The 26,273-nt window shown below is 38.3% G+C and overlaps 1 protein-coding gene across 2 annotated transcripts in view; it reads right to left on the reverse strand.

Annotated features, from left to right (window-relative positions):
* DPYD (dihydropyrimidine dehydrogenase) overlaps positions 1-26,273 on the reverse strand; it is an 816,112-nt gene that overhangs the window by 503,850 nt on the left and 285,989 nt on the right. For both annotated transcript variants that reach the window (XM_075182332.1, XM_075182333.1), the window contains exon 8: positions 25,408-25,495. In XM_075182332.1, the coding sequence (XP_075038433.1) occupies positions 25,408-25,495 (88 nt within the window). The remainder of the gene's footprint in view (positions 1-25,407; positions 25,496-26,273) is intronic.

Consider the following 26,273-nt stretch of genomic DNA (forward strand, 5'->3'; position numbering starts at 1 on the left):
GGAGGTATTCAATTGTCAGCGAGTTTTTTTTTCCCCTGCAGCATAAAAAGAAAAAAAATCTCTTGCAGGTTTTTTACGGCAATAGCGATCGTTTTCAGTTAGCGCAGCGGGAAAACTGGAGCAATTCAATTGAAAAAGAGGGAACGCTGCCCCGTGCGTTAAAAATTGTGTTTGCAAGATTTTAGGGGAGTGAAGGGGAGTTTTAACGCAGTCATGTATAACACAGAAAACAGGTTTTGCATACAGTTCCATACATTAGATTGCATTACACATATTGATATATCTACATTACAGTACTTTACCATAAAATCATCTATACCATGTCAAAACACATTACTACATTCATATTTGTTCCAAAAACATACATAAATATAATAAGTGATTTTATTTAATTTATTTTTTTTATGTTTAGTTTATTTCATTATTTTTTCACAAGAAAATAAACTTATACAAGTTAGGCATTAGTGATAAACATAAGTTTAACTTTTTTTCCACATTATTACATGATTTCAAATACTTTTCAGAGGTTTTTTATTTTTAACACACCCCAAAGAGGTCCGAGATAAAACAGCATATTTTCTGTTTAACCCGCTGCGTTAAAAACAATTCAATAGCTTTTAACGCGGATGCCTCTCGCACACCCTATACTTTCAATAGACCTTCTACTGGAGCGTGAGAGGACCGTTTCACGTAAAAAAAAAAGTAGCGTTAAAAATGGAATTGAATCGCGGGTAAAGTTAACCCACTTGAAAATTATAAAAAGCAGCGTTAAAATTACTAAGCGCGGTCAAAAAAAACCAACTTGCGGAGAATTGAATACCCTCCCTAACACTTGTGCATAGAGAGTCAATAATTAAAGAGATATCATCCCGTTCCATCTCACTTTTTAAGAAAGCTGATTTACAGACGCAAGAAATGAACAGCCTAAACCCCCCCCCCCCCATTTTCAAATGGTTTCATGAACATTACTCTGTGACCTCTTACATTGTTACATCTGTTACATTGTTTCATCTAATTGGATGGTCTAATGTCTTAACCACTTAGTGCCTGATTTAAAGAAGGATGCAAGTCTATTTGAATTCTGCAAAAATGCGACTTATGTTAAATTTGTTGCACTGTGCATCTGCACAACTTGCATCTGTATTTTGAGTTGCATGCATCTTACACTTGTGCGTGGAGAGGTGGGTCTTTGGCGCTGCCATATAAGTTCAGCAAGGTAAGCGCCTGGAGATGCAAGTTGTTAATATGCGCCCTTTAGCAGGTGTTCTTTAGGTCTTGTCTAAGTTTTCTGATCACACATTTTTACTCCAGAAGAACCTATGCTCTAGAATTAAAGTTCTAAAAAACAGCTGTGAAAACTTAAGTATACAGATGTGTTTTTTGCATGTACACAATTTGTGATACTGAAGTAATTTTAGTAAGTGAAACATAGTAAGAGAAAATCCTTAAATGCATCAATAAGTAGTAAAGTAACAATGACATTCTTGAACCATTGCTGGAAGCAAAAAAGCTATACAAGCTGTAAACAGGGGAAGCTTGTGATATTCAATAAAGCACACCCAATGGAAGACATAACTTCCCAAGGCATCATTTTTTCAATAAATGACAATTCAAGACATACATTTTGCACCCTTGAAATTAATATTAATGCGTCACCTTAGCAGTTCTATACTTCATGACTTAAAAGCAGGAGAGGAGAAGGTGATGGAGAGAAGGAAACGGTGAAGTAGGAAAGTAGAGGGTGAAGGAGGAACGGAGAGGGTGACAGAGGGAGGGTGAGGGTGAGAGACGGAAGGAGGAGATGAGAAACGAAAGGAGAGAGTGAAGGAGTAGAAGGCACCTTTGAAAACCAATAATGATTGTCTGTAAGTGTAAATAAACTGACTATACTGTTATTACCCAAATAAAGGACACAACACCGATATAGAAAAGAAAAAAATTTGAGCTAAGTGTTCCTCTATGTAAATATGAAATATAAAAATGTTTTTGTTAGCCTCACCTAAACCCGGCCTATAATTACCATCAGTGTATACTCTTTGCTACAACTTAATATGCTCTGTCATCAAGAATTAAAAAATGTAAATATTATCTGGCATCTCATTCCTTATGCCAGTGGTATTCTATGCAAAGGCAAAGGTGAAGACAGATTAAGATTAAACGGTCATTGTAGATCTGGTGAGAATATATAATCTAGTATTTAAAATTTCAAAGACTCCAAAGTAGTTTTATGTAGGGAGGACAGTGTCATTATAAAAGGAATAATGTATCTACTATAAATAATAAGGATAGTATAGTTCACAGAGGAGTTACACGACCAAATAAAGGCACAAGGTCACAGGCTGAGTGCTTTTATACAGTTCACAAATCTTCAAGGTGAATTTTAATAGCCATAATCATTGATAGTAGCGGTTTACAGTAGTGGGTCTTTTAGCAGAATTCAATTATTATAGGCAATGACTTCAGAAATCTGTTTATACAGATATTATTATAGGAATGTATACATATATTTGCATCACTTGTGTATTATATAATTCATAATATGTGTAGAATATATAATGCAGTATCTTAGAAAAGTAGAGGCAGAACAACAAGGTGCGTACTTACACTATATGGATAACAGTATTCGGACGCTTGACCATTACACCAACTGGGATTGTAGTAACATTGTATTCAAATACATACTTTAATATGGAGTTGGTCCCTCTTTTGCAGCGATAACAGCTTCCACACAGATATTGGAGTGTTTCTGTGGGAATTTGTGCCCGTTCATTCTGTAGAGCATTTATGAGATCAGGCAATGATTTTGGATGAGAAGGCCTTGCTCACAATCTCCGTTCCAGTTCATCCAAAAGGTGTTCAATCGGGTTGAGGTCAGGGCTCTGTACGGGCCAGTCAAGGTCTTCCACACCAAACTCATCAAACCATGTCTTTGTAGTCCTTGCTTTGTGCACTGGGCACAGTCATGTTGGAATAGAAAAGGACCTTCCCCAAACGGTTGCCACAAAGTTGGAAGCATAGCGTTGTCCAAAATGACTTGGTATGCTGAAGCGAACTGGCCTGGTGAAACAGTAAGTTAAGTCTTACTGCTACTGGCCAGTACTACCAGGCAGCCTCGAATTGATAAATGCAAATGATAAGAGTTCTATAAAATCATACTGATTTCCGGGTTCAAGGACATATTGATTAATGTGTCCAGTAGTATTTGAAGAACTTGTACACAACAACTGCTACTATATTTGTAAATGTATCACTCATTATTTTAGCAACACAACTAGAAGAGTAAAAGTTGATAATGCTGTTTTCTACTTTACTATCCACCTCTGGGAATAGTGTAGTTGTAACAAAAAGTACAGTGTACACAGATTAACTGTCACTATTCCACTTTAACAAGCAATAATACTGACAAACTTATAATATTTATTATAAAGACATAATTATTTGTAATATTGCAGAGAAATCTTGAAAGAGGGGTACTAAGCCATCATGCAGTGCCCATAATAAACATGTTTTTATATCAGTCAGTATACTGATTTTAATTTGCTGCACTGTATATGAATGGTCTTTCTAAAATCCAGGGCTCACAAATATGATCATCATCTATTTATATAGCATCACTAATTCCACAGCGCTGTACAGAGAACTCACATCAGTCCCTGCCCCACTGGAGCTTACAGTCTACATTCCCTAACATACACACACAAACTAGGGTCAATTTGATAGCAGCAAATTAACTTACTAGTATGTTTTGGAGTGGGGGAGCAAACTGGAGCACCCAGAGGAAACCCACATAAATACAGGGACTGTATACAAACTCCACACAGATAAGGCCATGGTTGAGAACCAAACTCATGACCCTAGTGCTGGGAGACAAAAGTGTTAACTACTAAGCCACCACACTGGGACATATAATCCAAATGAGGTACAATGCAGTAAACAGCAACACATTTCAGATGTGCTGTACACAGTGTCTAGACCCGAGTAAAATTGTGAGGAACTTTTGCAGGAATTGGGGTTTCAATACGGATCAGGCTGTTTTGCTGAAATGAGAACTTCTAGTAATACCATCTTCCAGATCCACTTTTGCTCAGCCATTGGGCACTGCATTTGCAAATTTGGATTTCACTGAATGCATAATGAGTAAATTATTTTGCAGAAGAGTTTTTGAAAATGTCCCTTATCTTTAATAGTATCCCATTTTTTGCGGTATCATAACTCTAATGGGATTAAACCAGCTAGTTATGCTATGATGAAAAGCAGAATTGCATTGAAATTTATGTACGGTGAATGAGACCAGGGTACATTACATAAATGCAGGTTGTTTCGCTGTCCACATATGTGTCTAATATTAGGCATTTTTTACCATGTTGGTTATAGCGATTAAAACTTGCTCAGAATGTACCAGAATGAGGAACTGCTATGTTTTTTAACTGTAGAGTTTTCATTTTTCTTTTTCTCTCCTTTAATTACTCACAAAACATGGCAAAGAAACATTTTTACATGTACCACTGGGATCAATTTATTTCATATTAAGTCATCTTGACAGATATAACAAGCAGCACAATGATGAATTCAGCATTGGCTTTGTTAGGGGAAAAATAAGCTAGAATGTTCAAGGTGACCTTTTTTATTAGATTAATTTAATACATTGAAGGCTAACTTTATTACTGCTTATTTTACTGGATAGACAAGACTACAGAACCATGCTATTTATGGAAAGTTAAAATGCATTTCTGGCTTCCAGTTCTTGATTCTAAAGTATAAAATGTGAAGCACTGCAAAAAGTTGCTAGGGCTACATGATCCAACTAGTGCCACAAAGTGTTACTCTAAGTAAATGTAGCGCACAATGTGTGAAACTTTAATAGGTAAAAAGTCTCAGATCAGGAGTGCTGCAAAGCAGCGTTCTAGTGTTCACAGATAGTATACACCATTATCTATATTTACCATTGTGTATTTATATATTTGTATGTATTAACAGTGCATTATAGAATAAGTCAAAATACCTGTATCATAAGAAAATATGTGTACATGTATCTGTATGTATATATAATTACATAGATATTTTGTATTGAAAACTGCCGCAATGGTTAGGTCTTTCTATTTTAGTATAGATTCTTATTCTTATTCATTTTGTTTAACTTCTGCCTAACGCCCCTTATGAAATCTTAGCAAAAACAAGAGAAAAAAGAAAACGTGTTGTCTTTAAGGTACTCATTTATTTATATAGCGCCACTGATTCCGCAGCGCTGTACAGAGAACGCATTCACATCAGTCCCTGCCCCATTGGAGCTTACAGTCTAAATTCCCTAACACACACACACAGACAGAGAGAGAGACAGACTAGGGTCAATTTTTATTTTTTTTAAAGCAGCCAATTAACCCACCAGTATGTTTTTGGAGTGTGGGAGGAAACCGGAGCACCCGGAGGAAACCCACGCAAACACGGGGAGAACATACAAACTCCACACAGATAAGGCCATGGTCGGGATTTGAACTCAGTGCTGTAAGGCAGAAGTGCTACCACTACGCCACCGTGCTGCCCTATCAATTTTGAAGTTAGAAAAACACATTTTTATTAGTATACATTAAAAAAATAATTCATCCTCTGCAATATTCAGATTTATTAAAAAAGCATCAAAATAAAATTACGCGTGTATTAGTTCAAATCCTGTTCTTGTAACTTATCTGAAAAAGTCCTGTAGTTAGCAAATATTTATTATAGTTTGTATCACAACAATTCCATCAATAGTGTTTTATTAGATGAAAAACCTAAGCTTCCTTTCATGTATATCTATAAAATAACAGGATCTATACAGCTTTATAAACATTAATCACTAATTAAAACTCCTATTGCTCTCTGTTACAGACTTCAAGGGTATGTTCTATTGCGGTGATTCTAGCACTAACAGACAACAACCATAGCATTAATAAGTATCAGTGTCCCTGGTTTGATGCTTGTTTTGCAACCATATGATAATGTTTATAAATAACCGAATCTTTTTATATATAAACTTTTATTTGTAACTTAGAGGTTAAGTGCATACAAGAATAATGTATTTGCAGTTATTTATTCAGACGCTTTACAAGGTATCATTTATGGTTCTCACTTGTGTTTGAAAAAAAAATTCATGCACCCAGTAAAGCTGTCTTTTCTACTAATTAATACTTGAAGTGTGGGCTCCTGAGTAGGTATATATTCTGATAAGCACACAGTGAAATTAAGCTGTTAATCACTTGCTTCCTATAGTGTATTTTGTATCCTTACAGTAAACACCTTTGATTTATCACTTGCCAAGATATCGTTAAAATAACTTAAATGACAGTAAAATAAATCATTCCTTAACAATAGTTATGATGTTTTTAAGATTTTAACACAAACTTCAATCAAAAATGTTAATAGACAGTCTCATATCTTCAAATACTAATTAGTTCAAGTAACTTATACTAAAGCTGCGTACACACTACAGAATTTTCCACCCAATTTTTTTGCCGATCGATTTTACATCCCATCGATGGTCCGATCGCTCGGGCCATGGACTGCATACACACTAGCCTTGTTTTAGACAATATAGGGAAGAGCGGCCATCCCGTTAGCTACTTTTTACAGCCATGTTGTCGTTAGCAATGATTTTAATTTCGCACACACTGAAGCAACATTTGCGGGGCATGTAACGATATACCAAAGACATTAGCATAAAGGGGCAGAGCTTTCACTATAGTTAACACCCAAAACCGCATAAAAAGACAAGGCAACATTGTCTCTTCATTCACCCCTAGAAAAAAGAAGTTTATAACCATACATAAAATTTAGAAAAAACATTTAACTTGTAGAGTGCAATACAATAATTATTCCCTAATAATAAAATCCTTTTGTATGTAATGGACCTGTACGGGTTAAAGTTATATCCCAAAATCTCCATACAGGAGGTTATTATACACGAATAGGCATCACCCACAATGCTCCAATCTCTGCAGGTATTATTGCAGGACTACAATCAAAAATCTGTTTGTAGGTTCTTGATGATATTATTAAGACTAGGGCAATTAAGTGATTCCTAGTATACACTGGTATGCGATATTTTCACCTAAATATTAGATGTACACATGATTAGGACAACTGTTAAAAAGATACTGTACATAACAGTTTTGACACATAAGGCAGAGACCTTAGTAATTTCACATTCAACACTTGACACTATTTTCAATTAATCTTAGGTTTAATATAATGTGTGTTCACCAACGGATTTACTGTAAATCAAGCACATGGAAGTTTAAGGGGATTAATTTCCTTATTAGGATTACTGGGAGAACACGATAACTCAGTACCACAGGTCACTACATGAATACCCCAACAGACTCACAAATAATATCACCCTCTTATATTTCATCCCTAGAATTTGTCAACAAGAATCTGGAATAACACAGATCAATAGGAACTAGAATCGCGCTTTGAGATCTCGCTATATAAATGTGTCCTCAAAATAGCATCTGTAGCACAACTAAAGATACCTAATGTCATTCATAAGTGAGCCAGTGAACACGTCATCAAAGGGGAGGTTTCCCCAACTATAAAGGAGAGAACGCCCGGACAGTTCGGGTCAGCCTTGTTAATTCTGTTTCAGAAGACTAGCAGGTTGTGGACTTGGAGTACACAGTATGGTTTGACAATCAGCAACTTTGTTGGGACTTAGGTGCCACACTTTTAAAAATCAAATACTTTAGTTTATTTTAGGTTAGAGGATGAGAGTGAAGTTGAGTGAGGTGTCTTCCATTGAAGATGATGTATGCAGCACACAGGGAACAGCAGAGGCAGGGTTAGCAATTGACTTCACTCCTGTAGGAACAACCCTGGCACCTTCAAGGTGCCTGTTGTTGCTCCTTAAAGAGTTCCAGAGTTAGTGGGAGAAATATGGGCAGATCCTGACTTGGGGGCTGCAACACTTACAAGATCAGCTCTGAGTCATGGACATAGGGTTATCTAAGAGTCCTGATGAGTCAGGGCTTTGCAACTCTCACTCATCAGGACTCTGGTGGTAATGATTAATTTCTGAGTTGATACTTAAAATGTCACTTTTTAGGCAACAGACTATGATGGTGTTTATATTGAATTCTTGACTGGAGCCTGTTGCTAGTGAGACTTGAGCCTGCTGGGAGTACCCTAAATGATGAATGTGGTGACTCTGTTCTCGGTAAGTAAAGTGTGAGGTAAGATAAGTTGGATACCAGTGAGTTTTAGGCTGTGCTTCCAGCTTCTGTCCCAAAGCCTCATCGAGCAGCAAATGCCTAGAAGGCATGGCAGATGTACTGAACAAATTTCAGGCTTCATCTGAGTGATACTGATCTGAGTAGAAGATTTACCTCCTCCCACTCTGTGCCTTGCAGTACTCGGAGTAGGAGTCTGAGGAGTATGCCCATTGGCAGAGCACTGAACTAAACTTAGACATTAAGTCATTGGACTGAAAACAATCATAATTAATTTAGCTTTATTTACTAGATCTTTATGATGGATCAAAAAACTTGTAGTAAATGTGGTAAAATTCAGATAAAAATTCTGAAACTGGAAGTAAAGGTCACAGTAAATTTGAAGCAAAAAGGCAGCGAACTGGTGGTAAAGGTATTGGTAAACTCAAGTTAAAAAAATGACCTCCATTATAAATTGAAAAAGTTTGGGAACCACTGCTATACGCATAAAATTGGCAGCTGTGTTCCTTGTTGAATCTGGCCCTTAATAAGTAAAGTTTGTGAAACCACACCATAGAAATCCTTGTTATGCACACTGATATATAAATATTACTAGATTTAGTGACATTGAACAATACTGACCAGATGCATAAAATGAGAGCACATGCAAACAGAAAATCTAAAAGTGGCGACCCATTTAAAATACTTTACTTACATCTACACTGCAAAACATTATTGATCCTAGTTAAGCAAAAAGAATAAAAAGCAAAATATATATGACAATGGCTGCTAATATGTTTGTATAATTTCCAGCAGGAATTGAAACGGAATATAGATTGCACAAATGTAGGCCTGAAGTGAAAAATGACGCCGTCTGATGTTTGGTTCGATTTGTATAACAATGCACTAATTTGTTCGGAGGAGTAGCAGGGGAGATGGTGCAGACTGTAGCTATACAAAATGTTGCATCTCCTCTGATGGAAGGAGCTGGGTGGATTGGATTTTCCGTTGCTGAATGCGGGCTATACACAGTGATGCCCCTGTTACATTGCTGGTGGAGCTCCCTGGTCAGCAGGATGTCACAAAACCTTCATCCCACAGAATGGCTTGAATTTAAGTCTCCTTAAGGTGGTAGAAATCAGACCTTGAATTATACTTTCAATAGGATATCTTCTACATCTTCCTGGTGCACCTTATATGATTGGCTGGTCTGGATGGCAGGGGGCATCTGCCCCCCAAGTCAGTCCGATAGTTGGCTACCTTGGGCTACATCACTGGGTTACCTGCATTTTTGATCGGGGAGGGGAATATAGACATAGTCCTGTATCCCACTTCCCTAATTTAAGACATAGAGGAGGCTGTAAGAAGCAGTTAGAAGAAAGATAAGAAAAACAAACATCAAACGAATGGCAGTGTGACATTAAAGAAATTGTGTCTCTACTGGAGTGAGGTTTTTACTCATACTTGCCAACTCACCCGGAATGTCCGGGAGACTCCCGAAATTCGGGTCAGTCTCACGGACTCCCTAGAGAGCTGGCAAATCTCCTGCAAACCGCAGGGGCTAAAATGACGCGATTTGCAGTGAATTGCGTCATTTTTGCCCCGCCCTCGTGACAAACAGCCTATTTGTCACGGGGGCAGGGCCAAAATGGTGCGTTTGGCCGTGCCCCGCCCCCTTCCACCATCTAGACACGCTCCTCTCCCAGATACAACTTGCCAAAAGTAGGCAAGTATGTTTTTACTCTGTCTACCATGTGAATATACAGCTGGAGCACAATACTACACCTATGTATTATTGCAACAGATAAATAGATGCACAAGAATTTCTTGTAAATGAGACCCACAGTTTTTGTGTATTATTCATACACTAGACATTAGATTCATTTCCATAACATGACCACCAAACATGTTGTATGTATGTTATCCAAAGCATACGTCCCTTTAATAAAGATACCAAGAAACCCATTCAGCAGATAGAGAAATGATGGAGCAGTTGGTTTAGTAAAAAACAGTGGCCATGTCAGGCACAAATGTTGAAAACCACAAACTGACTTTGATCAACATTTCTAATTTCTTCAGTTCTAAATAATTTGCAAAGGTTTCTGCAGTTACACAAATATTTTTCACTTTATATTACATAACATATATTACACTCAATGACAATATTTCCAATAAACTGAAAAATGTAACAGAACTGGGAGAGAATATATATAGAAAATGGAAGATTCATCCAAGGCCAAACAGTTGCAAGATGTTTGCAGGGCTAAAAAATATGCCCCGGTATGTTTTATCACAGTATCTGACATGAATTGCTATTCTCTCACCCTCTGTAATGTACTCATCTAAATTCACATCTCTCTTGAACATACACATGCATACATTTTTTTGACCACCAAGCTATATTCAGAACATTTAAAGAAGGTTACAGCACATTAAGTTGAACCTTCATTTCTGTCTTAGATGATAGATGGAAGAATTCCAACTGAGTTTATTTTATGAAGCGGTTAAATTATTTCATGATTTACATGCGGAGGCGCATTAAAATTCCTAAGACAAAGTGAACTTGAACTAAAAAAAAACAGTAAATATAAATATATATATATATATATATATATATATATATATATACACACACACACACACATATATACACACACCGGATTGCAAAGAAAACCCTTTGTAAGTAATGTGCTTTCATTTTTCAAATGTTGCAACTCATTTATTTTATTCAGCCACACATACTTAAATCTGCAAGATACTGCAAGCATCCAGCACCTCTGAAATAATACATCATTTCTTACAGATGTTTCCACCCGCTGTAAGGCTGACGCTCATTAATCAAACATTATCTGTTGCCATCAGTGCCCAGTCTTGGAGAAAAAGTGGCACTTCATTTAAAATTTTGACTTTCATTCACTTTTTCCTCACTGACCCTGTGTTAGATTTGTTTCCAGTCTTTCCATTAAAGAAGATTGTTTTATGCCAAGAAATGTTCAGTTATTTTTAAATCTTAGCTTGAATAAATATTGCAATATAATACAGCAGCAACACTATTTATAAGCAACTGTAAATAATGTATGTTCAAACGTTGCTGAATGATTTTGTCACATCAACATTCAAAATGAGCTGTTTAGTTCTTCATTTGTAGTTTTGGCGTGTTCCATTAAGCCACGCGATAAAGGCATCTATTTTTAGATGTGCTTTAAATGGGTTTTCAGACACATTTTTCACATGGATATCAGCTCGGTTTTAGCATAATCTCGATGTTTTGGCTTATTGTAAAAGCCAAGCATATGCATTAATGCGGCATGCTGCATTAAAAGATACAGACCACACACGCCCCATCGCAATGGTGCCTTAGAAAAATCATTGAGTTTAATTTTCATCCAGTTCTCATGTGTCTATAGCACACAGAGATCGCATAATAACTGTACCAATGTGAGTCCTTTACAACGTTATATTATGTTTTTTTGGAAACAGTGACATAGGCTTAAGTAAAATAATTTGTTTTATACATAGCAAATTCATTAAACAATTCTAAAATAATTCACAGTAAAGGGAATAGTAGGGTGGATAAAAAATAATAATGAATGGCCCCCTCTACTAAAGGCAACCATTATCTGTTAAAAGATATGGGGCTCTCCCAGACCTTATTTAACTGTGGAAGCCAGGGTAATATGTAAATGGATCCCAGAGGTGGCAACTATACCACACCCACAGTCCCTGTTTAATAGACATCTAACACAGGAAGAAAGCACCCTCATTGTGCTTTCTGATTCATTACAAAATATAAAGTAAAAAATTATATATATATAAAACCAAAACCGAAACACGCAAGGGCGGTTTTGCCAAAACACAACGTTAATCCAGATCCAAAACCAATTCCTACATATATATATATATATATATATATATATATATATATATATAAATATGCATATATTTAATTGTTTCATTAATATAATTATTAGATTGCTATATTAGTAATGGCTGGTCATTGGTACTCCAAGACAGAGGGGCATGTTGGGAGGCCCGTGTAGTAAGTGGTGATAAGTGGCTGAGTTTTGGGGTACATGAGGCATATGAAGGCATGTGGGAGTATGAGGGCATTTTATGACAAGTGGGAGCACTAGGTGGCAAGTGGATACATTTTGTGGCAAGTGGGGGTCTGAGGGCATGTGGAAGAATTTTAGAGCAAATGGGAATCTGAGGGGTATATGGGGGCATTTTGAGATAAAAAATGTTGGGGTGCGGTGGTCATTTCTTTTATTACTGAAATTAAGTGTAATGTGTGACTCTTTTGGATGGCCGTACATGCGGCCCTCCATTGTATTAGAATGCCCATCACTTGTTTAGCTTATCTGTGTGTACTTTTCTCACCCTGGCATTATGTGAGTTACTGGTGAGTTAGCAGTTGGATTGGGTGATACATGTGTCCAATGTTTGAAAGCCCATATATGGGAGATACCTTTTGATATGCAGCATATCTCAAGCTAAAAACATTGTCATGTTTCAGGTATATCTTTCTCCCTCGGCAGAAATAACAACTTTTCCAACTCTTAGTAGCTAATCTACATTGTCAGATTTCAGTGCATTCTGATAGGCCTTACATAGGAGCCCTGACAATAGGCAGCCATGCATCGTATTCTATCATGGTGGTGTTGGAACCAGGAAGTCCCTGGAAGCCCTAAAAATTAACCAATTAAACTGTGGAGCACATTTCCAGGCTATTTACATGAAAGTTACCATGAGAACAATCATGGAAACACGTATTTATTCATTTCAAATCTGCCCGCCCCTCCAAACCAATGATTTTGCTCCAGTATTTTCGAAACTCAGCTCCATTTGGCTTTTTAAAAGTGTCACAGGAATCTTTGTCCCTCATTTCGGTTTCATTCAAATCAGAACACCATAGAAGAACAGAGGCATGAATGAGCACTGCTGAGGGTGAAGGGCGCTGTCTCGTCTGCACCTGCTGCCATCCTTGTCTCTCCTACTCACTTATCTTCAAGCATCTGCCCAAAGATGACCCATTGGGCTTCATTTAGAGTCTTACATGAAAGAGTAGGTGTGGGAGTGTGCCGCAGCTTGCTAGGTTATTACGAGTGGCATGCAACCCCAGTTGCATGCCACTCGTAATACCCTACCAAGCTGCGACCAGTTCCTGCAGCTAGCTAACTACTTGCACCACCTAATTCCTGACGCACTTTTTCAGTTTTGTTTGATGTGGGTTCCGCCTGCGTCTTGATCCGACTAGGGTAGATTGTGCGGGTAGACGCCCATATCATCTGAATTATTCACGGTCACGCCTACATAATTCCGTGTTCCACCCTTTCCCTTGAACTGAGAAGCCAGCTGTAGCAGTGTGCACTGCGTCTGAAAAGCAGGCGGAACTGCAGGGAACTGTTGCTTACTGCGCATGCCCCATCAGTGGAAATGTGGAGGATATCTTACTATATTTTTCTTTTTTGTTAATTTTTTACATTGAAGAACAACTATTCTCTTATATTTTAGAATGCATCTCAGTTTATACCTCTTCTTGTCACAGTTTTGCACCCCCACAGAAAAGTCTTACGCATAGGCTGCAGCCTTTTCTGCCTATTGGATAATCAGGCCCTGCACAACTGGACTTTCCAAATAGTTGTCACTGTTTAACAGCCCCCCTCATTTCTGACATTGGAAATATGTTTTTTTATTTTGCAAGCGAATCAAACATATGGAGTTTTACAGAACATGAATGCTAAAATATTACATAAATAGTAACATTTCCCCTTGAAAGCTTTAAGGCTTTAGTGAAGATCTGCAAAGCATTCTTTTGTAAATTACAGCTACAAACTAATTGGTAGCTATGGGTAACAGCACAATTCTACACATTGCACCATTCGATTATATAAAAAGACATGTTAGACCATATTCAATACATAAACATTGCTTTAGTTATTAGGAAGCAAATTAACAAATTCATCAGCTAAAATCAGAAAACGCTTTTCCATACGCATCATTGATCAAATTAGCTGCACAAATGCTTACATTTATTTCCAAGATTCTGCGTTAAATTGGTCTCGCTTTCTACACAGTTGTATAAAAATCAAAGACTCAGTTTTCAGAAGGAAATAAAAGATATGCAATCATAAAAAAAACATGCTTTTAGTATCCCTGTTAAGCAGTTGGCAATTATCAATTATTAATAAAATGATTAAGAGTACAAGTAGAAAAATAGGAAACTGAAACAAACACATAGGGCCTATTTAGACTGTCAGACATAAGTTCCTTTCAGCCACGTAAAAATGCCAATTGCATAAGAATTGTTGCAATATGTATACACACAACTTGTGCCCATATTTCGAGTTCAGGGTATCTTATGCTTATAAGTATTCATATGTAAGACAAGTTAACCCGTGCATGTAACTCATGCATTCTAGTCAAATCAAGCTACTTAAGGTGTTAAAAAGGTTCTTGTCATGCATTTGGGGCTAGGCCAGGCCTCCTCAGGGGAAGAACGTTACTTCCCGACGCAAGCGCCCTTTTTTAACGTGGTTTGTCCACGTCACCACCTCATCATTTTTCTCCATCACCTCATAGTTCATCTTTATCGCCACATCTATCCAGACACAGGGATCTCTCTCAGCGGTCCTGAGTATCACACTCCTCTCGCTCTGTCACCCCCGGCAACCACCAACCACTCCCCACTGTCACCCCCAGCAACCACCAACCACTCCCAACTGTCACTTCTCCTTCAAGAAATATATATATATTTTTAAATCTTTATAAACACTTTTAACAATTAACAAATTAAATTAACAAATTAAAAACATCTTAGTATACCAAATTTCAGCCCTTTCTGAGTTTTTTTCCCCACACACACACACTAAGAATTTAGTAGGTCAGTGTATAACTTCGCCCAGCAGGTGGCGCTGCAGCTTGGTTGGCACTAGGCTTTTATATAGTAGATTAGTACAATAAAGGCATAGGGAGTTGCATGTATCTTCAAGATACAAATTTTACGAGGCATATTTGCACATCCCATAGCCCTGGGACAAGATTTGGGGGTAAATGTATCAAGCTGAGAGTTTTCCGGCGGGTTTGAAAAGTGGAGATATTGCCTATAGCAACCAATCAGATTCTAGCTCTCATTTTGTAGAATGTACTAAATAAATGATAGCCAGAATCTTATTGGTTTTTTAAACTCGCCAGAAAACTCTCAGCTTGATACATTTACCCCTTGGTGTCATCTTTGCGCAGGGCATATCTATATAGCTTCATTTTTGCTTTTAATGTTATATAAGGCCCATAAAGCACTTATACAAATGATTAATAACAGATGAATTAATATATGCATGAAATATTGCGTAAAACCATCCATACTATTTATAAAAGCAAATGATGTTATGGTCAAAGAACTTTAGTAATATCTGACATCTCTATAATTTACAGAAAAATCTTTTTATTGTGTTGAAAATGATCATCTTCATTAAATCTATACATATGCCTGATATATCAATAAGAACAGAAATACACCCCAGTGCAAAGATCAAGAGACGTAATCCTGTGCAGCTGGAAATCCTAAATAAGTGGTTTTCTCATGAACACATAAGTCCAGGGACAATTCCTAAAACCTTGGAACTGTTCGATAAATTTAGCTTTCGGCAAAGAATAAGTCCATAGCATGGAAGAACCCTGGTTGCATCATGTGCTCATTTAGGGGCTGCCTAAGGTCATAGGTTTTTTTTTTGCATGTGCTGTATAACATGCTGCTATGTTGGTATCATTAATGGGGTAAAGAAAACAAAAAAAACAGCTAGGGCACAGTGAAAGGACGTCCAACAGTTACCTTGAGTCTAAAGGTTTAGGCCTCATTGGCAACTATATTTGAGATCCTTTGGAGACTCAGGAGTAGGCAAACTGGACTTATTAATAACATGGTACAGCATGCAGAATAAAGTGCTGTAGACTGTACCCCAAGGCAACAAAAAGAAAAATTATAGTTATACTTAACTGGTTGCTTTGGCTTAGAAAACCTTTGAGCACATTGTCTATTTTATAAGGCTCTGAACACACCGACATCAATATGGCGCTAATAAGACATCTCCCATGATGAGGGTGATGTTACGGTGTCCATGCCTGCAGAGTGATTGTTTACCAAAGGTTCAAGGAACCTCAATTTTTTGAGTATTCACTGTGTTAAACTAGCTAAAGAGCGATGCCCCACACACTATGTCTTATTTGCCCCATGTGCATCTATTGACAAGAGGATCAGGATCGCATGTTTTGTAAGACTTAAATTAGCCATGTATATGTAAATTAGTGCCATAAGTATGTTTCTTTTTATTAGCTCATATATATATTTGTCAAATTTTCTACTTCTAATTTATGTGTGTGTAGTAAGTTACTAGATAAAGTGGATGTGTAACACTGAAACAGTAATTATTGAGTAAGTCTACAATGACAAGGAGAGAGAAAGAGAGAGCGAGAGAGAGATCCAGGCCTGGTGCTCCCATTAGGCAAGGTTAGGCAGTTGCCTAGGGCGCCGGGCTCTGGAGGGTGCCACAGAATGAAAATTGCTTTAAAACTGTGCGGCGACCGCTGACCTTTTACGGCCGCCACACAGCATTCATATAAATCCACGGGGAGGGGTGAAGAGTCTATTGCTCACCACCGCCGCCTCTCTGCTCTGTCTCCTCCCCTCCACTCACTGACTGTCGGCCGTGACATCATCATCACGGCCCGACAGTGTCAGTGAGTGGAGGGAAGCAGACGGAGCAGAGAGGCGGCGGTGGTGAAGCAAGGTAAGGAAAGACGGGGATGGGGGAGGAGGGTGCCGATTTTCATAGTGTTCCTGCTGAGGGGTGGGGCACCCATTTTTGCGCGGGAGGGGGCACCGATTTTGACAAAGTGCCTAGGGCACCATGGACCCTAGCACCTGCCCTGGAGAGATCAAAACACATTATAGAGACATTTTTTGCATGATGTTAACCTTGTATATGTATCTCTTCTAGTGAATAAAACCTGTATACGTGGTTAAGTGCCATTATCTATAATTGGAAAGTTCAGCATGCATTAGGAATACAAGGAATAACATACTCCTGTCATGTCTTTTTATAGAGTAATTTCTTGGTGCCTTAACTGTTTCTGAATACTTCCATGGAGCATAATGGAACAATACAACACAATACTGCTTCATCAGTGTATTTCTATAGGAAACTGTCTCTCAAAACAATATTTTTGCAAATATTTGCAAGCCAGAGGATTACAGATCTTGCAGCTACTGAGTAACACAAAGGTAAATTATTTAGCACATTTTTGGCCAAAATAAGGAAATGACCTGATCCCTCCATAATTAGGTCCACTGTCTATCAATGATCACATACCCCAAACATCTATAGGGGTAGACTCAATTCCCTGCATTGTTTTTTAGAACAATGCTGGGTGCACATCATTACTGTTAGTAGGGTCATTTTAAAACAAGTTAACCCGTGCATGATACTCGTGCATTTTTTTTGTCAAATAATGTCAGTATACCAAATTTCAGGTCATTCGGATGAGCCCTTTCTGAGAAAATAGTTTTTTCCACAGACACTAACACACGCCGCTACACATGCAGGGGCGGTTCTAGAAAATGTTTGTTCCCCGGGGGGATGTTAGGGCGGGGTGATTTAGGCCCCGCCTCCTTTTCGACTTCTGAGGCTGCCGGGGGCTGCACAGTATGTGCAGGTCCGCTCGGCAGTGACAGGCAGGGACAGTGTGTTTAAAACACAATCAGAGCAGCCGGGCAGCACACTGTCACTGCCAAACAGACCTGCACATACTGTGCAGCTGTCGGCAGCAAACCCCTGCTAGGGGGGGGGCGATTGCCCTGATCGCACCCCCCTGGATCCGCCACTGTACACATGTGTGTTCATGAGGTAAAATTACCTCACGAAAATGAGTTTGACCCCTCAACTCGTCAATAATGTCAGTATACCAAATTTCAGCCCTTTTTGAGGGTTTTTTTACACACACATTAAGAATTTAGTAGGTCAGTTAACCCGTGCATGATACTCATGCATTCTAGTCAAATCAAGCTACTTAAGGTGTTAAAAACTCCCCACTGTCACCCCTGGCAACCACCAACCACTCCCCACTGTCACCCCTGGCAACCACCAACCACTCCCAACTGTCACTTCTCCTTCAAGAAATATGTAGGTCAGTGTATAACTCTGCCCAGCAGGTGGCGCTGCAGCTTGTTTTTTTTTTTCCCACACACCACTAGGCATTTATATAGTAGATAGTAGATGGATGTCTGCTCGAGGCTCAGGGAGCTGCAAGAAAAAAAATCAGCATTGAAGTGACCATACTAACGGTAATAATGTGCACCAATTACCGTAGTAATGGTATTGATGCGTACCCCGCATTTTTCTAAAGAACAACATGGGGAATTGCATCTCACCCATAGAAAAGCATATTGTATAGCCAAGCTGTCACATATTTCCTAATGACTCCACAGTTGATAAATAATGTACATTCCTGGTGCCACCAAATCTTCTTATTCATTTAGGGTTTCCTTTAGGGTTAGTATATTAACCTAGAATGTGCAATTGTGCACATGGGCAAATACACTGTGGGCCTGAGTCATTAAGGAGAGCAAGGCAAGCAAAGAGGAGTATATTTGATCATGGACAAACCATGTTACAATGAAAAAAGTGCATATTAGTTTATTGTTTTGCACAAATACTTGAGAACTTTATTTTTACACTGAAAATGAAAGTTGATCTAGGACATGCCCAACCCCAAATATAAATCTGTCCCCATATTTATATTAACCACCCCCCCCCCCCCCCCAATATAATATGTTTTTGCCCAGGTGCAAAGTTACTCTTTTTTTAAGTGTTGCTCTCCTTAATGACTCAGGCCCTGTGTGCTGTAGGTAGGGTAAATCTAAAAAGGGTTGAGATTTAGAAATGAGAAGAGGGGCCGCACCCTATCTCCACTCTACATTGCGGTGTACAATAACGCTGTCCTATATTTGTGTACTAATGAAAAAGCAGCCAGTATTTTCCCTGCATGCATTTGCACCCCTTCAATTGCAACATGGCTTGTTCGGTATTCTTGTATCTGGATTTATGGGCAGCACGGTGGCTTAGTGGTTAGCACTTCTGCCTTACAGCACTGGGGTCATAAGTTCAATTCTCATCCATGACCTTATCTGTGAGGAGTTTGCATGTTCTCCCCGTATTTGTGTGGGTTTCCTCCGAGTGCTCCGGTTTCATCCTACACTCCAAAAACATACTGGTAGGTTAATTGGCTGCTATCAAATTGACCCTAATCTGTCTGTCTTTCTGTGTGTGTTAAGGAATTTAGACTGTAGGCCCCAATGGGGCAGGGACTGATGTGAGTGAGTTCTGCGTACAGCGCTGCGGAATTGGTAGTGCTATATAAATAAATGGTGATGATGATGATGATGATGGATTTGCTCTAAATGAGGCTCTTGGTGTAATATAAATGGATAAAGCAAACAATTACTAAATCAGACATTTTCACAGGGCACTATGCCTATACATAGTATAAAGCAATGTGGGATGTAAAATGTTTGGCTTTATAAACACCCATATTCAAAGTTATGAGTCAAAGGCTGGTAGTTGTATCAGATGTTTCAGCAGAGAGATTACATTTTGCCCAATAGACCAAATAGTTAATTGAAATTCAATTTTTGCTATTCAATAGTTGAAACTCAATTACAATTTGGACCAAGGCTAAAGTCATGACTAAGTTTTGGGTTAAGAAAGAGCAGTAGAAATGTATATTATTATAATATTATAATCAGAGTTTGCAGAAAATTATGCAGTGAATAAAGGCAATAACAAACACAATTCATATTCTCCCCTGATTCTGTTTACAGAGAACCTATTCTAAACATTCATCCTCAGCATAAGCTTTTTAGAAATACAATCCTTCATTATGTGTAATGAAAATGGTAACTGAATAGCAATAACCATGGAATGTTTCCTAAACATAAAATAAAATGTAGCCAAACACATCAACTGTGCAGAAGTCATTTATGGATACTGCCCATAATGTACATATTACACAGATAAATGTCTGCTATACTATTCTGCTGGCATTTTTATACCATATAAATTCACAGGAAACCACTTGAATTTGTTTTTTATGATTTGAGATGTGGAACACAAAACACGCAAACACTTCACGCTGCAAAGCTTGATTTGATGCATGCTGCAAGTACGTGTATTGAAAGCAGCTTTCTCTTTTTACTTATGTGATATTGCGATGCGATGAGCCAAGACGGTACATGCAGTTTTCCACTGTGATGAATTAATATGTCTTATGCACTGCATTCTTGAGTGTTTCAATGAATACAGATCAATTCAGGTGAAATGCTTAAAGATGTAGAAACCAGTGTTTACTCCTGAACACCATTAGAGGAACCATATATCTCTCAATCATCTCAGTTCATTGAGTAAAATGACAGGAGCGAGCCTGTGCACAGGGGAGAAGAAGTGTAACACTTGACAAATGCATTTTCTCTTGACATGCTGTAAATTTAGATAATTCAAACCTACAGCATATGGCCACACTTATGGACTAGAACGTTTTCCTCCTTTACAAATGCTGTTTATTGCATGAGCAGGTATAGAGGATGCAGAGAACACGTAGAATATGTTCATTCATCATAGTGATTGTTATATATCAGAGGATAAAAACCACAGTAGCTTCCATTAAAGTATAGAAGAATTTTCTAAATATATTTTAATTGAGGTTGTATGGGGCATATGAAGTCTAGTGTCTAGCGATTGTATCAAAACCTAGCATTCAAAAGGACTTTATCAAATGACTTATTAAATATATTTGGCAATGTATGCACCAGTCATAGCCTCTATTTTTGTGCTGTTTTAATAAGTGAGTTTACCGGGTGTTTTCCTTGGGTCCACCATTAATATTATTATTATTACCATTTATTTATATAGCGCCACTAATTCCGCAGCACTGTACAGAGAACTAACTCACATCAGTCCCTGCCCCATTGGGGCTTACAGTCTAAATTCCCTAACATACACATACACAGACAGGTACACATAGACTAAGGTCAATTTGTTAGTAGCCAATTAACCTACCAGTATGTTTTTGGAGTGTGGTAGGAAACCGGAGCACCTGGAGGAAACCGCTAGCAAACACGGGGAGAACATACAAGCTCCTCACAGATAAGGCCATGGTCAGAAATTGAACTCATGACCCCAGTGCTGTAAGGCAGAAGTGCTAGCCACTAACCCACCGTGCTGCCCCACGTAAGGAGATGGTAGAGGAGAAACCCTGAAAGATAATCAATTTTAAATATGCAATGTAGCCCTGGTTATGTTAACCCATTAGGGTGCTTTAAAGTTTTTTTTAATAAGCTTTAATCTATTTTCTTTAAAAGATAAGTCTACGTTTGTGAAGATTTTGGGGATAAATGTGTAAAGTATATCAACCACTTAGGCCATTCTGCAGATTATTCATTTTGAGAGTCCAAGCAGTCAACCACACATCTTTAGTCTATAGCCAGTGATGGACTAGTTTATTGTCAGAACCCATAACAAAAATTTGGATAGGGGTCCAGTGATACTACTGTAGCCTCCCAGGCCCCCAATCTAATTTGAAAAGGGCATAGAGTTGTTCTCTTCTCAGCATGGGTGGCCCAGCACAGAGCTGGAACCTCAGGGGGTGATGTGGAGTCCATGCAGGTGTGGAGGCCTCAAAAGGAGAGAACCTGGCATTGCCAACCCTTTACCTTCAGGCCCCATAGCAGCTGCACCCACAGTACTTCTGCCACTGTCTGTAGACTACTCAGTGTAAAAAATGACAAATGTGCATAAACGTTGTCCACCGATGATGGAGAATTTGTAGGAAAGGTAAGTAATATATCTACACTCTGTTAGACATTGGATAACAGAATATATATTAAAAATATGCCTAATTTGCTTAAAAATAGTAAGTCTCAATATCACTAGAATTGCAGCAACCTCTACGGTTGATATATAATTGTTGTCCACGTGGGCAACATAAGTGTCGCACTATCAATTATGCCTTGGTTCCTCTGGTGTTTCCTGGCTTCTCATGACTTCTCCTTTTGCATTCCTTTTGCAATGCAGCAAGAAGAAACGGTCATCTGAATAAACCCAAAAGCAGATGTCATCATTGTTGAGTCGTGGTGAATAAGGACTAAGGCCTGCAATAAAGGCTCATTGTCCTTATAATATACTGAATCTACTGGACCATCATATTTACCTTGTCTTGTTCCACAAACTCCAGCTAGAGGTCACAGACTAGTAAAGTTTCCAGTTATTTAAGACCTTTAATATATGTAGTCCCTTGTTGGACATGTGTTGACCATATTAAGTCACAATTTTAAATGTTATAGAGGATTTATAAAAAAGCTATACTACTAGTTACTTTCTTGTTGATACAAAATAGTTTATACAATATCGATGATGAAGACTTTCAAACTGTTACTTAAACAAGTAGCGATAATCTATGTTGCCACTGATCATGTTTATTTATACATGTGTAATTGGTTTATTAAATACACCCAGCTCAGGGTCAGGAGTAAAGGAGGAAGCATGATCTAGATGGGTATAAACTAACATTGTAAATTGAGCTAACTTTTTTTTTTATAATTTGTGAAAATGCTTTATAATTATACAATGATCAGATATTTTAGCTGCATTTAACCTACAACATTCAGAGACAGTTTATCATTTTTCTAGTTGTATTTCAAAAATTAAAGCAAATGTCTGCTTAGTTGCTATTGATTACAGTACCTCTTTCATTGGCACCAGTTTTCATAAATACAGTGTTGTCCTTTAGGCAAGGCAAAGAGACCAACTGCAACACACACACACACACACACACACACACACACACACACACAACACCACATTGTGCTTAGACAGTGCTCCACAGAGTCTGTACAGAAGGATTAGTCTTGTGCATTTAAAAATAAATGCATGAGACTAATAACTGTCTCCGACAGCCCCACAGTGCAGTGCTCAGAGCACACTGAAGAGCTGCATGACAGTCACGGAGGTCACTACTGAAGGTAAGTGACAAGCATGAATGGGCCTGCAATGAGACCTATAGGGGAGGAGGGGGCTGCAAGGAGACCATCTATGGGGGAGGGGGGGGCCTGCATTGAGACCTATGGGGAAGGAGGGGCTGCAAGGGTGAGAGGCATGGAGGGGTTAATGGGAGCGACACGGAGGGGGCTGCAATAGAAGCGACATGGAGGGGCAGCAATAATAGCATCATGAAAGGGGCTGCAATGAGAGAGATATGGAGGGGGCTGCAATGAGTGCAACACAGAGGGGGCTGCAATGAGAGCAACATGGAAGTGGCTGCAATGTGAGAGGCATGGAGGGGCAATGAGAGAAATATGAGGGTAACAATGATATTGTATTTTTCTCTTGTGAATGATAACACTATGGCTTATTTTTATAGGTGCCCCGTCTCCTAAATGCCTTGGGCCCCCAAAGCCCTAATTCAGGTCTGATTATGTCATTGAAATATCTACATGTCGAGGAACTTTCTTCCAATGCATAGGAAAAATGAAAAATTGTAAACAAAAGCATAAGAACCTTTAAATTAAACATGAGTGTTCTATGCTTAAATTCTCAATAGGATACTTAGATCTCCAATAAATGCAAACTCAAACTGAGCAGGGATAAAACAATATTATCTTGGATATAACGAATTCTTGTGCTATATTTGTGCATAAAAAAATAACACATTGTACTGTATAATCATCATCTCTTCTAAATTCCTCATCTTCACAGATGTATTTTTAATTCTCTATTCCTTTACTTGTGAAATCCTGAAAACCATTTAGTATTTACATGAATGCTTCATCACTTTTTACACAACACAGAAGCAGCTAAAGAAACATACAGTGCACTGGTAAAAAAAAAACCAATGTATCAACAATTATAACTTAATAGCAAATACGTTGCAATAATATAGTAAATAGTGAAGATTGAAAATTGAAGATGATGGGCCTGGTTCATCAAGGAATGCAAAGTGAATGCAATTTGTGTTGTTTTTAAATACATTAACACCTGTTAATAATATAATCAGTAATGAAAAATACAATGAAAATACTTTTTATTTCCTTTTTTAACATGTAGCACACTGTAGCACAAACTGCTGTAAAAGTTAATGCTGGTTATGATAAGAAGGTGTCAGAACACACAATGCATCCAGCTTTCTGTGTATAGGCTGCATAGCTGCAGACTGGTCAGAGTGCCCATGCTGACCTCTGTCTACTGCTGAAAGTGCCTGCAATGGCCATGTCAGCAGAACTGGCCAATAGAAGAAGGTGGCCTGGTCTGATGAATCACAATTTCTTTTAAATCTTATGAATGGCCGGGTACGTGTGCGTCATTTACCTGGGGAAGAGATGGCACTTAGATGCACTATGAGAAAAGGGCAAGCTGGCGGAGGCAGTGTGATGCAATCAGTAATGCTCTGCTGGGAAATTTTGAGTCCTGGCATTCATGTGGATGTTACTTTGACAAGTACCACCTACGTAAACATTGCTGTAGACCAAATACACCCCTTCATGGCAATGGTATTACCTAATGGCAGTGGCCTCTTTCAGCAGGATAATGCGCCCTGCCACGCTGCAAAAATTGTTCAGATATGGTTTGGCCTCCAAATTCCCCAGATTTCAATCTAATCGTCTGAGCCATGGAGACCCCATCTCACAACTTACAGGACTTAAAGGATCTGCTGCTAATAGCTTAGTGTCAGATAATACAAGACACCTTCAGAGGTCTTGTGGAGTCCATGCTTTGACAGGTGAGAGGCGTTTTGATGGCACAAGGGGAGCTTACACAATATTAGGCATGTGGTTTTAATGTTGTGGCTGATCGGTTTATGCAGCATTATGGTATTTTATTATATAGCACCAAACTGTTATTAAAATTATGGTCCTTAAATTTTACCTTTGATTACTTTTCTTCTTACTATACTTTTCCCCCAATTTATTCTAATTCTGACTAAACTGTTCACCACATTTGTCCCAATGTATGCAGATTTGTCTGTGTCTGTGCTACATGTCATCGGCGTCTTTATATACAGCCAGTTGGATCATGAGAGGTGAAGTAAACTTAGTCTGTATTGAAGTCTGAGGGGAAGCCGCACTGAATGTATTAACAGCTGCATTTTGATAACAAAACAAACAATGGTAAGGAAGACTCACCTATACCGATGAATATTGCTGCAAACCCCTCTTCCTTCAGAGATCTTATATTCATTCCATGCATTCCCAGGCCCTTGCCCTCAATTACCTTATAAAAGAAAATACATTGCCAATTAAGAAAACTAATGTAATGTAACCTAATAAGAGAGAAGAGTGTTTGGAAACAGAGGAAAAACTTTGAAAGCCTGGAGGAGAATAAGACAGAATAGATAAGACAAAGAGGATACATAATATGATTTGCAAACTGCTCATTAAAATGTGATTAGAAAGAAGGTTCTTCTATTTCCAACAATGCACTGTGTATGCAAGGAACAGACATTTAATATCTCTAACCACATTTTAACGCATAGAAATGGAAAAATATAAAATAATATATTGCCTTTTAAGAGAGGTAATGCAAGGTAACGTTACACTGCATACGGGTTCCTGCATTCGAGCATTTCTACCTGCAATTAATCACCGCTGCTTTGTGTTGATGAACAATGCACTAAGGACATTGGAATATGGATCAATAATGCATATGCCAGTTCCTTCCTCTAGACAAGAGGCACAATCCTGGGCAAATTGAAATAAATGCACCAGATCCCGTTGCATTAGCTTTGCCTGCTCAAGTTAAATTCCATTTCAGTGCATGAAAACTACAGGTAGGTACAATCAGAATTCTCTGGTACAGACATCTGATTGCTCATTGTGCTCTACACAAAGTGGCTATTTCCTTGTTATAGAAATAAGTTGATAGAGTGCTCACTCAGGTACATAACATCATAACAGACGATAGGTGCATTAAATGGAGCAGAGAAGAGCATGCACCATTTTTTCTACTCATGTTCTTCATCTGTACACATAATATCCCCGTTTCAGTTTGT

Source organism: Mixophyes fleayi, chromosome 8 (genome assembly GCF_038048845.1).
Source record: "Mixophyes fleayi isolate aMixFle1 chromosome 8, aMixFle1.hap1, whole genome shotgun sequence".
Taxonomy (NCBI): Eukaryota; Metazoa; Chordata; class Amphibia; order Anura; family Limnodynastidae; genus Mixophyes; species Mixophyes fleayi.